General features: G+C 32.6%; 1 protein-coding gene across 2 annotated transcripts; it reads left to right on the top strand.

The window, feature by feature from the left end:
- Positions 1-1,588: 1,588 nt before the first annotated feature.
- LOC109852944 (cytochrome P450 4C1-like) lies at positions 1,589-10,136 on the top strand. 2 transcript variants are annotated; one of them, XM_020424586.1, is made up of 13 exons: positions 1,589-1,652; positions 3,882-4,161; positions 4,405-4,514; positions 5,418-5,508; positions 5,933-6,118; positions 6,263-6,350; positions 6,428-6,530; positions 6,641-6,746; positions 6,980-7,086; positions 7,172-7,240; positions 8,522-8,690; positions 9,112-9,291; positions 9,909-10,136. In XM_020424586.1, the coding sequence occupies exons 2-13, from the start codon at positions 4,005-4,007 to the stop codon at positions 10,073-10,075; spliced, it is 1,533 nt and encodes a 510-aa protein (XP_020280175.1). In that variant the 5' UTR covers positions 1,589-1,652; positions 3,882-4,004; the 3' UTR covers positions 10,076-10,136. The 2 variants fall into 2 exon arrangements, with proteins under 2 accessions (XP_020280175.1, XP_020280176.1); XM_020424587.1 differs by lacking the exons at positions 1,589-1,652; positions 4,405-4,514 and having other exon boundaries at positions 4,077-4,161.
- The last annotated feature ends 2,705 nt before the right edge of the window (positions 10,137-12,841 follow it).

Here is a 12,841-nt window from a genome sequence, read left to right as displayed (position 1 = left end):
TAACAACCGTGTTGAAACTCCAATCGGCCTATATTTTCCACCTTAGACATAATTTAAAAACTTGGAGCCGTTCTTACTAAAACTACATTGATAACTTAATCAAAAAAAAACAATTAATCCAAAAAGAAGATAAACCACTTCAACAGACTGATCAAAGACTTCATGAGTTAAATTTTTGTATTAATTGCTCCGAAGTGCGTAACAAAAGATTTCTTGAGAGAGATCATAAAAATGGTCCATTGAGTCATGAACGTGATTACATATATAGAAGAATATAAAACATTGTGTTTAGATCTACACTTAATTTAAATTGTCTTATTTTATTTAAACAATAATAAAAATAACTGCGTTATATTAAAGGATAATACTATCGTCTGCGTTCTTAATATCGCTAAAAGTCAAGATAATAAATTTATATATTATAGAAACAAAACTGATAATAATTTACATATTATAGGAACTAAACCTTATAATACAAATTTGTTTCTTCTATCATGCGAACCACATTTAGGAATCAACATTTAGAAATAGTTACAGTAAGACAAAACAGATATATAAAATCATAATTTTGTCAAAATATTTGCGCCAAAGCTTATAAAAAAAATTCCGTACCACGATAAATTTATTATCTTACCAGTCCTACACACAATTGTACCCACATTGTAAAACCTATATGCATAATAAATTAACTTTAATAACATTTTAATATGTGAAATTTACATATACATACACATGTACATATATATGCATACACATACACATATACATACATATATACATATACATATACATATATGTTGTGACGTGGTGGAGCGGCTGCAGGTGCACCCGCTCACCCTCGTCACAAAGGCTCGTCCCCGATGTCTGAACTCGTACGCGAGGAGTCGCCGATCCTCCAGGGCAAACGCAAAAAATAAGAATCAGTCCGTAAACGAATTGTATGTTTTATGTTTAAATAAAATTGTAAGCGGCTGCGAGCGCCTCACCGGTCTCAACACAGAAATCACGGAGGGACGAAGTCCAGGAGAGACCTGGAGAAGGAAGCTAGAGCACAGTCAGAATTTATTGTTAAACCGGAAAGAACGCAGAAAACAAAGGGCGCAGACAAGGGGAAAACAGAGAAGAAATCTCGAAAAGTTCGTTAAAGATAACAGAAAATCAGCAAGGTCGCCAAGAAGACCGTCGATAACAACAAGTTTCCCGTCAATAACGACAATGACGGTCAACGGGGCCTGACCTTGACGAAAGCCGTTGAGACCTCTTGAATTTTGAAGTTCCAACGGGCCGACACACGTGAGTCTTGCGTCATAGAAAAACTCCGAACGTGATAGGCTCAAAGGATTTTCCCCCGCTGCCATGAGCTCCTAGCGAAAGGAGCCAGCAACCGGGTATATAAAACGCCCGCGTTGCGATGAGAGAGAGATTGTTAACTCGAGAGATTACCTTTGCTTTTGAGTTTGTTAATTCGAGAGACCGCCGCTAATTACCGTTATACGCGAATAAATAGCGGAGAGCGAGAGTGAGAGTGTGAGCGAAAAGACGAGTGCGGAGCGAGAGAGAAAAAGGGAGCGAGAGTGCACAAGAGGAGCCGAGAGAGAGGCGAGTGGACGAGCCACGCGACGATTGGAAACCGCACGGAGGACACCGCGCCGGTGAGCGATTGGCTTGGAGCCGCCTTAAATAAAATTATTCGTAATAAATGAATAAATAAGTCTTAAAGAGCCGTTCGCAGGATGTTGTGCGGAAAATATGTCTTATATGTGTATACACATATATAAGTAAATTCACGTTTTTCACGTGTGATTTTCGAATTGAAATTTCAATTCTTAAATTCATATAGGATGCTAGTTTTGCATCTCATATATGATAGACCCCGAATACCCCCCCTAGTTGAATTAAATGATGGTGAATTTACTTATATATGTGTATACACATATAAGACATATTTTCCGCACAACATCCTGCGAACGGCTCTTTAAGACTTATTTATTCATTTATTAAGTTCAATAAACTTCATGAGCCCGAGGAAGATCCTCAATTTAATATTGATTGTTAAAATTATTCGTGTTCTGTGGCCACCTCGCGAAGCGTCCGGCTGGGAAACACTGTCGCGCTGACAGTTTCGCGGAGGGTTGAGGTGATTCGGCCCTAGTCGTCCTTACAGAGTGATAAGGAGACATGGAAGCAGCGCGCGGCTGTCGCCCAACGGCGAGCACCCTTCTCTTCCCGAGAGTCCCGCGGGTCCTATATTTCGCTAACTCCACTTTGAATTATTCTTTCGGTACTCCCCCTGCTCTGGAGGCGATTGACGCGAATCGCGGTAAAAGGAAGTGTGTGTGTGTGTGTGACCGATCTCGCGAGCCGCGACGTATCGAAGCGACCGGTGAGGAAGCTATCGGATCGTGCAGTCGAAAAGGTGCTATCGAATCGCGTATTAAATCGGTTATCCTTTCACGTCGGTGGAAGGAGCGGACAAACTGAATAGATTACCCAGTGCGGAGCACGAGCTCCTGGCGCAGTAATTCGGCATCTATCCGGACAAGGCGATCGAAAAGAAACGAGACTTTATTAACTGGCGTGTATTATCGGCTTTGAAAACTGAGGCGAGCTCTAAACAGCTGATTCGGCAAGCAAGGCTCAGGCCTGTCGTTGACCCGGCCTGTCGTTGACCCGGCCTGCCGAACGGCGTAAACATCTGATAGTCGTATCGTTTACGCAACTTCGGAATTCGTATTGAAAAACAAGCTCTCGTGTGTAGTACACAAAAACCACGGTAATCGCAGCGAAATCCGGAGAATTTTGTCCGGAACGTCCAGATTCGTTGTCGACTCGGGATTTCATTCTCCGGAAATCCGTCTTCGGTCCACCGACGGGCTCGAATATCTTGCGATACATTTTACTTGTCAATCGATTGTTCTTTTCTTTTATATTTGGCTTGCTAGACCCAAGAATAATCTTAGTTAAATATTTTATCTTTAACTCGGGCTTCGTCTACTTTATTTTGCAATCTCCTAAACCCTCCTTTGCGTTACTTAACACAACCGCCCCTTTCCGTTCGGGTTAAACACAAAAAGGAGCTAGTCGGCCTGACTTCCGACGACGGGACGTCTCAATAATTGGTACGCTAAACACGTGCCTGGCGCCCAAATCTACAACCACAGAAAACAAACTATCCCGGTGATTCAGAGCATCTCCAGGCTTGACCGGCCGGGGACATTGGTCACGTCGGGGACGAGCCACTTTTCTTATCGCAGCGAAAAAGTGTTGCAATGTCTATATATAATTTTATTTAAATGTTACGGATATAGTTTTCATTAATAATTATTCAAACAGTACAATGCAGAGTGATACATACGTTTGAGTAATATTACTGAAAAAGATATTCGACATATCATACAAAATTTATTAGTTTTAAAATATTTTATTCACAGTCCAATGCAATGTATGCAACATGCCAAATATAGTAAATCACGTTAAATAACATCTCTAACGTTTAGAAAACATAATAAAAACATTTGATATATATAATATTGCTATTTGAAATGCAATACAATATTACCGTAATATTTCATTATTATATGTAAAAATGTAATATGTCGATAATATTATTGTAATATTATATTATAATATTTAACATTACTGATATATATTGTAATTTTACTGTGATATTGCAGTTATATTACAATAAACTTACATTACAGTAGTTGCTATGTGGGAAATATACATTCTAAAATATGCAAAGTACATCTTGTGTAAGTTCTTAGTGTTGTAGCTTTGAAAGAGAAGAAATTGCTGTTACATATACTATATATATGTATAAATTTTAATTTAATTATTACTTTTTCTATAAAAATCTATTTTTCATATTTTTATGTGTTTAGAATAAGGACGACAATTAGTTTTAGTATAAAAAAACATATAAAATAACTTTGTGATATTATATCATATAAGAAGATCTAAAAGAACGTAAATCACAAGAGAAACGGAGTTAACGTCATCAAACAATGATTACTATTACACTGGTACTGGTTATTATACTTCTTATATTGATACATCAATATAATTTACATTATGGAAAGAGAGGACGACTTCTAAATCTTATTCCGGGACCACCAGCTCTACCAGTGTTAGGAAATATACTTCTCTTCACTGTTCCAAATGGTAAGAAAAAGAATTTAGCTTTTTTTGTATTTATAAAAACGAATAAATATTTGCAATTTTTTATTTTTTTTTAATCTGTATATATGGCCAAGTTATATATTGCACTTTATATAAACGTTATCTCGATAAATTATTAAGAATTCTTCAATTATTTCTTTAAAATTAACTTCATTTGCCATAGTTTAAAATTATTATATATCTGTTATATTTTGTAAGTGACTTAGAATTATTTATAATTTTCAGAAAAACTATTACACACAATATGTAAAGTACAAGATCAATACTATCCAATCGTAAGAGCTTGGTTATGTCATATGCCATTCGTATTTATTCGTCATCCAGATGATATGAAAGTAATAAAATAAAATAAATTGTTTTTGACTTTTAATATCCGTAATATTGTCAAGAAATTATATAAAGACTGAAACTTTTTGATAAAGCTAAAGTGCAAAAACAGATTATAATCTCCCGGTAAAAAATTTTCCATGTATAAATTTGTATGGACGTATTCGTCATATAAATTTGCATAATTAGACATAATTATTTTAATTTGTGTATAAGTATATATGAAAAATTTTTTACCGGGCTGTTATCTGTTATCTCCCAAATAGCCAACTGAGTGCAAGTTGTTGGCAACTTGCCACAAATATTGCTCATATGTTTTCGGCAATGTAACAAAAGGGTGTATCCTCTTTTCAGTATGTTCTTGCCAGCAACAGTTTTCAAAATATAATAACAGCAAGTTTCCAACAACTCATCGGCAATAAACTTATATTATTTTTCTCAACTTATGAGTAAAAATTATTGCTCACATATTATTCACATATTGCTAACTCACTTGTTATAAACATTGGCTACAACAATTGAATGATAATAAAACTCAGCATATTGATACTAAATTGACAAAAATATTTTTGTTGCATTAAATAAAAACAACACAACAGCAATTGGCAAGCAACTTAATCTATACAATGATTTGCTTTATATTGAGTTTTCACATTTATCTATCTGGGCTATCTGGGCTGTTATCTGTTATCTGTTATCTGTGATCTGTCATCTGTACATGATTAATTAATCATGTATTATTTTACATGATTAATTAGTCATGTATTATTTTACATGATTAATTAGTCATGTACAGATATTATTAAACTTATATAATATTTATATATATGAAATTGATTTTAAAAAGTACTCTATATAAATGAGATATATTATATAATGAAGACGGGAATTGAAGATCTTTTTTTGTCTAGATTATATTAAACAACATACAGTGTATCGAGAAAAGTGATCTGTACAAAGTAATGCGATGTGGATTTGGAGACGGTCTTGTGACCAGCGGAGGTAAAATAATAACATTAAGTGTGTCATGTGATATGAAATACTTCATTTTCTGCCTTAAAATTATCAATTATAATTTTTCTAGAAAATAAAAGTTCTTGAAAAAACAAAGTTTTGAATAGAACAACTCGACTTCCCAAAAGATATAAATTTTTAAATAGACAAAAAAAAATGTTTCTTTTTATGAAGAACAGTAATTTTTGACAGCACTAATTAAACGATAAAATTTCACTTTTACTTCTATTTCATTTCTAACATCAAGAAGAAAAGAAAAATAAAAAAAAAGTAGACCAGCTTTCACTTGAAAAACATCTAAGACCTTGTGTTAAACTTTACCAAACATTGTGATGTGCTATAATTTAACAGTAGTAGTTAAACAAACGACTAATAAAAATATCAGGAGACAATTATTTTCTCTGTGTTTCAGGTAGCAAATGGCATGCACGAAGGAAAATAATAACACCGACATTTCATTTTCATATTTTAAAGCGGTTTGTTGATATTTTCATTAAAGAAAATAATCACATGATTACGGCTTTAAAAGATGCTAAAGGACCAGTTGTGAAAGAGATACTGCCATTTATAAGCAGCCACATGCTCAACATAATATGCGGTAATTTATATTTTATGTTCTTTATTGCTGTACTCATTGTCCTTGTTTTAAAGTCAATTAAAAAATATAGAAAACTTGTTATTGATTTTTTAAATTATGATAAAAATATTTTAATATTTGTTTACATACGCATTGTCAATATAGAAACAGCTATGGGCATCTCTTTAACTAATTCCGCGGGCCAAAATTTTTGTCATGATGTTTATCAGATGTGTGAAATCATCACCTACAGGTAACATATAATCTTATAGCATCTTCCAAGTATCTTCTCTACTATATTAAGTTATACTTCTGAAAATTTTTGTTTAGATTTCAAAGGATCTGGTTGCATAACGAGTGGATAACTGGACTGTTACCAATAGGTAAAAGACAGAAGAAACTTCTGACTAGGTGTAAAAGCTTTTCACAAAAGGTATGTAAAAATAATTTATAAATGCGATCATGTGATAATTTATAATAATACATTACACAAAATAAGAAAAGAAATGTTTACTAAGAGAGATATTATATACGTGATTGTAGATTATTACGGAAAGAAAATTGTATCACGAACGTACTAACGGTCGATATTTAAAAAATATCGAAAGTGATACGTTTACACAAGTAAATGGCTCAGAAGACAGTGAAAGTAAGTACAAATATAAAAAGATGGATCAAAAACGATTGTATAGTTGTAATATAGATAGAATAAGTTATTCCTTTACAGCTTGAAGTAGATTACAATATATTATTTTATAACAACAAGTTTTTTATAAAAATAAAATAAGCTTGTTGAAAAATAAAGTTCAGGATTAAAAAAACAAGATTTTACCAAAGTAATATATAACAAAAAACCTTACTATATGATATTGAATTTTTTAGGTAAAAATAAACGACTCGCTTTGTTGGATTTATTGATAGCCATGTCACAGGAAAATAATTTAACTGATTCAGACATCATGGAAGAAGTCAGTACATTTATAGCTACGGTAACTATTTCTGATGTTTTTTTTCTTTCAAATTTCTAGATACATATTATTTCAATATGTACTATATAATAAATTATGTTTACAGGGATATGATACTTCGACGTCGGCAATATATTTTGCCTTAATAATGTTAGCCAAACATAAAGATATTCAGGTAGAATAATGTCACTCTCTCTCATATAAAAAACTGTCATCTAAAAAAAAACTACTACCAAAGTAGATGTATGTCAAAAATATTTTGTTTGTAAAAGAACTTATAATACTTGTTTTTTTAAGTATATTTATCTACAAAAAATATACAGGGTGATTCAGAACACCCCGTTATCCTTGAAAATACATATTCATGACTAAATTCTAAGACAACTTTTTACCTGGCAAACTTTTGTCTGAAGCTTACTTTTTGAGTTATTAATAAAAATAGTTGGTTTATCACAAGTCGGATACAAGAAGTAGGCAAAGGCGGCGCAACTCACCGTCAGATGCGGGCGATTACGATTGTGGTGCCTGACGCGATCAGCTGTTCGCTACGCTCTGTTTCTGTATCTTTTTCTGTCTCTCTCTCTCTTTCTCTCACTTATTTATTTACTTACTCGTAATTTGTATCATTTAATCCGTGCATCACATAAATCACTGTCAATCACAGTGAGTTGCGCCGCCCCTGCCTACCTCTTGGATCCGACTCATGGTACGTCAACTATTTTTGTTAATAACTCAAAAAGTAAGCTTCAGATAAAATTTTGCCAAATAAAAAGTTGTCTTAGAATTTAGTCAAGAATATGTATTTTCAAGAATAACGGGTTGTTCTGAATCATCCTGTACATATATGTAGTTATACGTATAAATATAAAGAATGTCTGAAAATTTTTGACACAGTCGATGTATAAAAATAGATTGAATCAATCTGAACAGAAAAGTCATTTACAATTTTGTAAAGTTTGCAATATTAATTGACGTATTAATTACTGAATGTGAGACAATGAGCGTGTGAAAAACGATGGACCGAACTCTGTAGGCGTGTATGATGTTCTTAGTTGTATCGTCGTGAAAATCAGTTGATCACAAAAAGTTGTGTTACGCGCCGCTCGCGCTTGATTATAGTTTTTTTTACAATGAAAATCATACATGTCTACGAAGTCCAAACCATCGCTTATTGGTTTACAGTCACTAAGTAATAACTCAATAAATATTGTGAAGTTTGCATGCTGATAATTGAGCTTTAAAATCGTTATAATGCTTTCATTTACAAAAAATCGGATTCGTCATACAACGCTCTCTTCTATCTCTAACAGTTTTTATATAAAAAGTTATGTATAGGTATGTCCTCCTGTTTTATACTTTTCTACATTGATCACTTTAATATACGATTATCATCGGGTATACCTATATAGTTGTATATGTATTTTGTACTTATATATATTTACCATTTCTTATACAGGATCGCGTTAGAGTGGAAGTTAATAATATGTTCAAAGAGAATGACGATAAAGTTACCATGTCATCGTTGCAAAACTTACCATATTTAGATAGATGTATAAAGGAAACATTGCGCTTGTACCCAAGTGCACCTATTATAATGAGATTGACAACGGAAGATGTAAAATTACGTGCGTATATTAAGTGAATTTACAATAGAGATTTTTGAACACTTGATTGTGTAAAGAATGTATAATTTATGTATATTTTGTGTCTGTCTGGGAACTCTCTTATTTCAAGTACTTTTTTATTTTATAATAATGATGAACAGATAGTACGCATGTGTCACATATCTTGTTCGAAAAAACACTTCTGAAGAAAATATTATAAACCAGTATTAATTACTTACTATATATGAGATTGGTGCATGCCGCGTTGTTTTTGTCAAAGATATAATTATTGATTTTATTTGAAAAAAATTGGTATTAGAATAGATACAACTGTTCTATATATAGATACATAATATACATGTTTTATATTTACTTTGGCAAGTATAATCAGTTTAGTAATTACATTTTAGTGTAGTTTATCACTATGTATTTATTTTTATAGATTCATACACAGTACCTTCAGGAACAAACATATTACTTAATATATATGCAATGCACAGAGATCCCAAGTTCTGGCCGAATCCAGAACTATTTAATCCTGATCGATTTTTACCACATAAAAGGAAAAATTATCATCCTTTTTCTTATTTGCCGTTTAGCGCGGGACCAAGAAATTGCATAGGTAAGACTGCATAGTATTATATTTGTGTGTAATTTCGTTAAAGAATACTCTGCATTAAGAAACATATCAAAACCTCATCAAATCATCAAATAAAATACTATCATAGTTTTACATATAATGTAATTTATAATACACAGGATGTCCTAAATAAATTGTTACAAGCTGTTTTCTCAGAATCTAATAAAGATATCAACAATAAGTTTTTGAAAATTAAATGGTTCAGTGGAGCTACTCTTCTCTAATGAGTAACAGAGTTTTTTGGAAGCAAATACTATAAGAGAAAGAAGGTCGCCCAACAATTTTTTAAATGGAAAGTGGTAATAATTGTTGGTTATTTTAATAAAATGTTTAAGTAAATGTTATTTAGTTTGATGACAACTATTAAAATAACAAAAAATTAATGCCACTTTCCATTTAAAAAATTGTTGGTCGGCTCTCTTTCTCTTATAGCATTTGCTTCCAAAAAATCTTTTACACACTAGAGAAGAGTAGCCTCCCTGTGCCATTTAATTTAAAAAAACATTTTTGTCGATATCTTTATTAGATTCTGAGGAAACAGCTTGTAACAATTTATTTGGGACACCCTGTATAAACATTTTTGTTATTACAAATTGCAGGTCAACGTTTTGCAATGTTAGAAATAAAAGCTACACTTGCTTTTTTAATACACAATTTTTACTTAGAGCCTGTGGACTATTTCGAAGATACGGACGTAATGGTGAAGGTGACTCTTTGCCCTACTTACCCAAGTCGTATAAGATTTGTTCCTTTCGATACAAAATAATTAAAAAAAAACAAAAAAATATTTATTTTATACTATTTGTTTATATATGTATATATATTTTACTCTATTTATTTTACTCTATTTGTTTATATTTATATATATTGTACTTTATTTATTTTACTCTATTTGTTTATATTTATATATATTTTACTCTATTTATTTTACTCTATTTATTTTACTCTATTTGTCGCATAAAATAGACTAATATAGATAATCTCTGCTATAACAAAAAAACATGTATAAATATTCCTTAATAGAAGAAATACACGCCGGAATCAAAAGGAAAAAAATCACATGTTTTTATTATAACAACATATAGAAAAAGTGATACATATATATTTACATATTATAGTATTTTACATNGTATATTTACAATAATAAAATAATACAAAACTTACACTATGAGTCGTTTATTATCCCATCCAATTATAAAAAAAGTATGTTAATATGTTAATGATATCTTATAATAGTTGTAATACAGGGTAAAATCAGTTTCCACTATGAATTTTACCTGTAAGAAACATAAATTGTACTATATATTTTATTAGAGAAGACAACCAGACACTTATTCCCAGATAACCAAGACTGAATGAGCATAGTTTGCAAAGTCTGCAATAACACATTATGCCAATGTAGCCAGCATTCAAACATAATCTGTTATTTCAACTGGTGTCGACAGAAAAACAGAAAAAAAAGAGAATATAAATGTGTCATGCCGTGATGCAAATATTATTGCATCAATCAAGCAGAACTTGCTCAAAAAATGTAGCAGATTTGAAGCATAACGTGCTATTGTCATTTTATTCTTCATTTATTTCTATATTTTTGCTGTGTTATTTTTTTTACGCATCGTGCCTACATAATTCACTCACTATGATGACACAGCTGACTTGTAAGTGGAATCTGCTGCAAAGTGCTGATTAAAAACTAATAAAAATGATGCAGAATATTTTACAATACCTCTCGGTGGAAGCTCGCGTTCGTGCGTCGCGGTGGCACGTCTCGGCGTGTTTACTTCCCGGAAGGCTTAATTTCTAGTCCCGAGAGAGCAAGTGATTCGCCGGGGCGCACTCGGCAGAAAAGTCTGTGCTTCCCCGGACTGAGCGTGAGTGTGCGGGAACGCATTTAGTTTTGCTGGGAAACCCGACACAGGGAAACTTTCGTTTCTCAAGAACAGAAGCGAGCGGAAACGTTCGATTCGCCGGGACACCCGGCAGGGAAACTTTCGTTTCTCTGGAGCGGGAATGAGCGAGAACGCTCGGTCTGTCGGGACACCTGGCAGAGAAGCTGAAAAAAAACTCCTGAAACGGAGCAGGTCAGATTCTTCTAGTTGTCGCCAAGACTCGCGGTCGAGAAAAGGCTCCTTTTTGCAACTACTTCGAGATCGAAGCAGATCTGCCTCACAGCGATGTGATGGAAGATCGAGCCCGCAGCAACGAGAGTATCGAAGCGGTTGGGGCACGCACACAAGCGAGAACCGCCGTACCGCCATCAGCGTGACCAAAAGGAATATTGTCCAGATTGTATCTTCTTTGGCACTTGATCACTTTCACACGCGCACACACGCGCGATTAAGCGAATTTCTTACATAATTTTCTTTAAAAATTGCTTTTGATAATATTAGACGTTAATTCACGAAAAAAAAATCTTACGTATATCAAACTATTATCTTGCTGTTTCGAAATTTGTTTTTTTTTGTCAAATAAAGTATTTTAAATTAATAAAGAACAAGAAGAAGATTTCTTCGGGCTCTGAAGTCTTTTAAACTAATAAATGAAATATCGGGTAGTAAGAGCCATTTGCAGGATGTTATGCTGAATGTGCTTCAATATATGTATATGTATACACATATACGATGAAATAATTTTTTTCCTCCATATAGGATGCGGGATTTGCATCACGTATATATAGAGGACCCCGTATACCCCCCTAACTAATTTTAAAATATTGCGAAAAAATAGCCGGAGATTCCAGGTTCGACTCCTGGCTGAGGAGTTTTTTTTCGCAATATTTTAAAATTAGTTAGGGGGGTATACGGGGTCCTCTATATATACGTGATGCAAATCCCGCATCCTATATGGAGAAAAAAAATTATTTCATCGTATATGTGTATACATATACATATATTGAAGCACATTCTGCATAACATTCTGCAAACGGCTCTTACTACCCGATATTTCATTTATTAGTTTAAAAGTATTTTAAATATATATAAAGCAATTTAAATATATAAATATTACGATTACACGTAACTCACATTTCTTTGTTATATGTATGTTATATGACATGATATATGGAAATGTACTTTTTATTTGAATTTTACAACAACCGGACTCTTCAAAATCGAGTCAACAAGCACTACTGAATACAAAAACAATCTATAACGTTTCACTTCCGAACTCTTCTCAATGACAGTTAAGATGACAATGGTATCGCTTGCACTCAAACTGTCAAAGAGAAGAATTCGGAAATGGATAAAAAGTTATAGTATAGATTTATTTGCGCTTCTTCTTAATAGAGACCCGGTAAAAAATTTTCCATGTATAAAATTGTATGGACATATTCGGCATATAAATTTGTATAATTAGATATAATAATTTTAAAATTTGTGCATAAGTATATATGATTATATATCAAAAATTTTTTAAAAATATAGTAAAAATATAGTTTTATATAATTTTTTGTATCTAACATGATACTAATAGAGTTATTTTGTAATTTGATATGGAATATCTCTGAAGCCATTCTCTTAAAAAAAGAAATTCT

The sequence above is a fragment of the Pseudomyrmex gracilis genome, unplaced genomic scaffold (genome assembly GCF_002006095.1).
Source record: "Pseudomyrmex gracilis isolate BER0280 unplaced genomic scaffold, ASM200609v1 scaffold_40, whole genome shotgun sequence".
In the NCBI taxonomy this organism is placed as follows: Eukaryota; Metazoa; Arthropoda; class Insecta; order Hymenoptera; family Formicidae; genus Pseudomyrmex; species Pseudomyrmex gracilis.
Note: the sequence above shows the minus strand (reverse complement) of the source record. Positions and strands in the feature narration are given on the sequence as shown.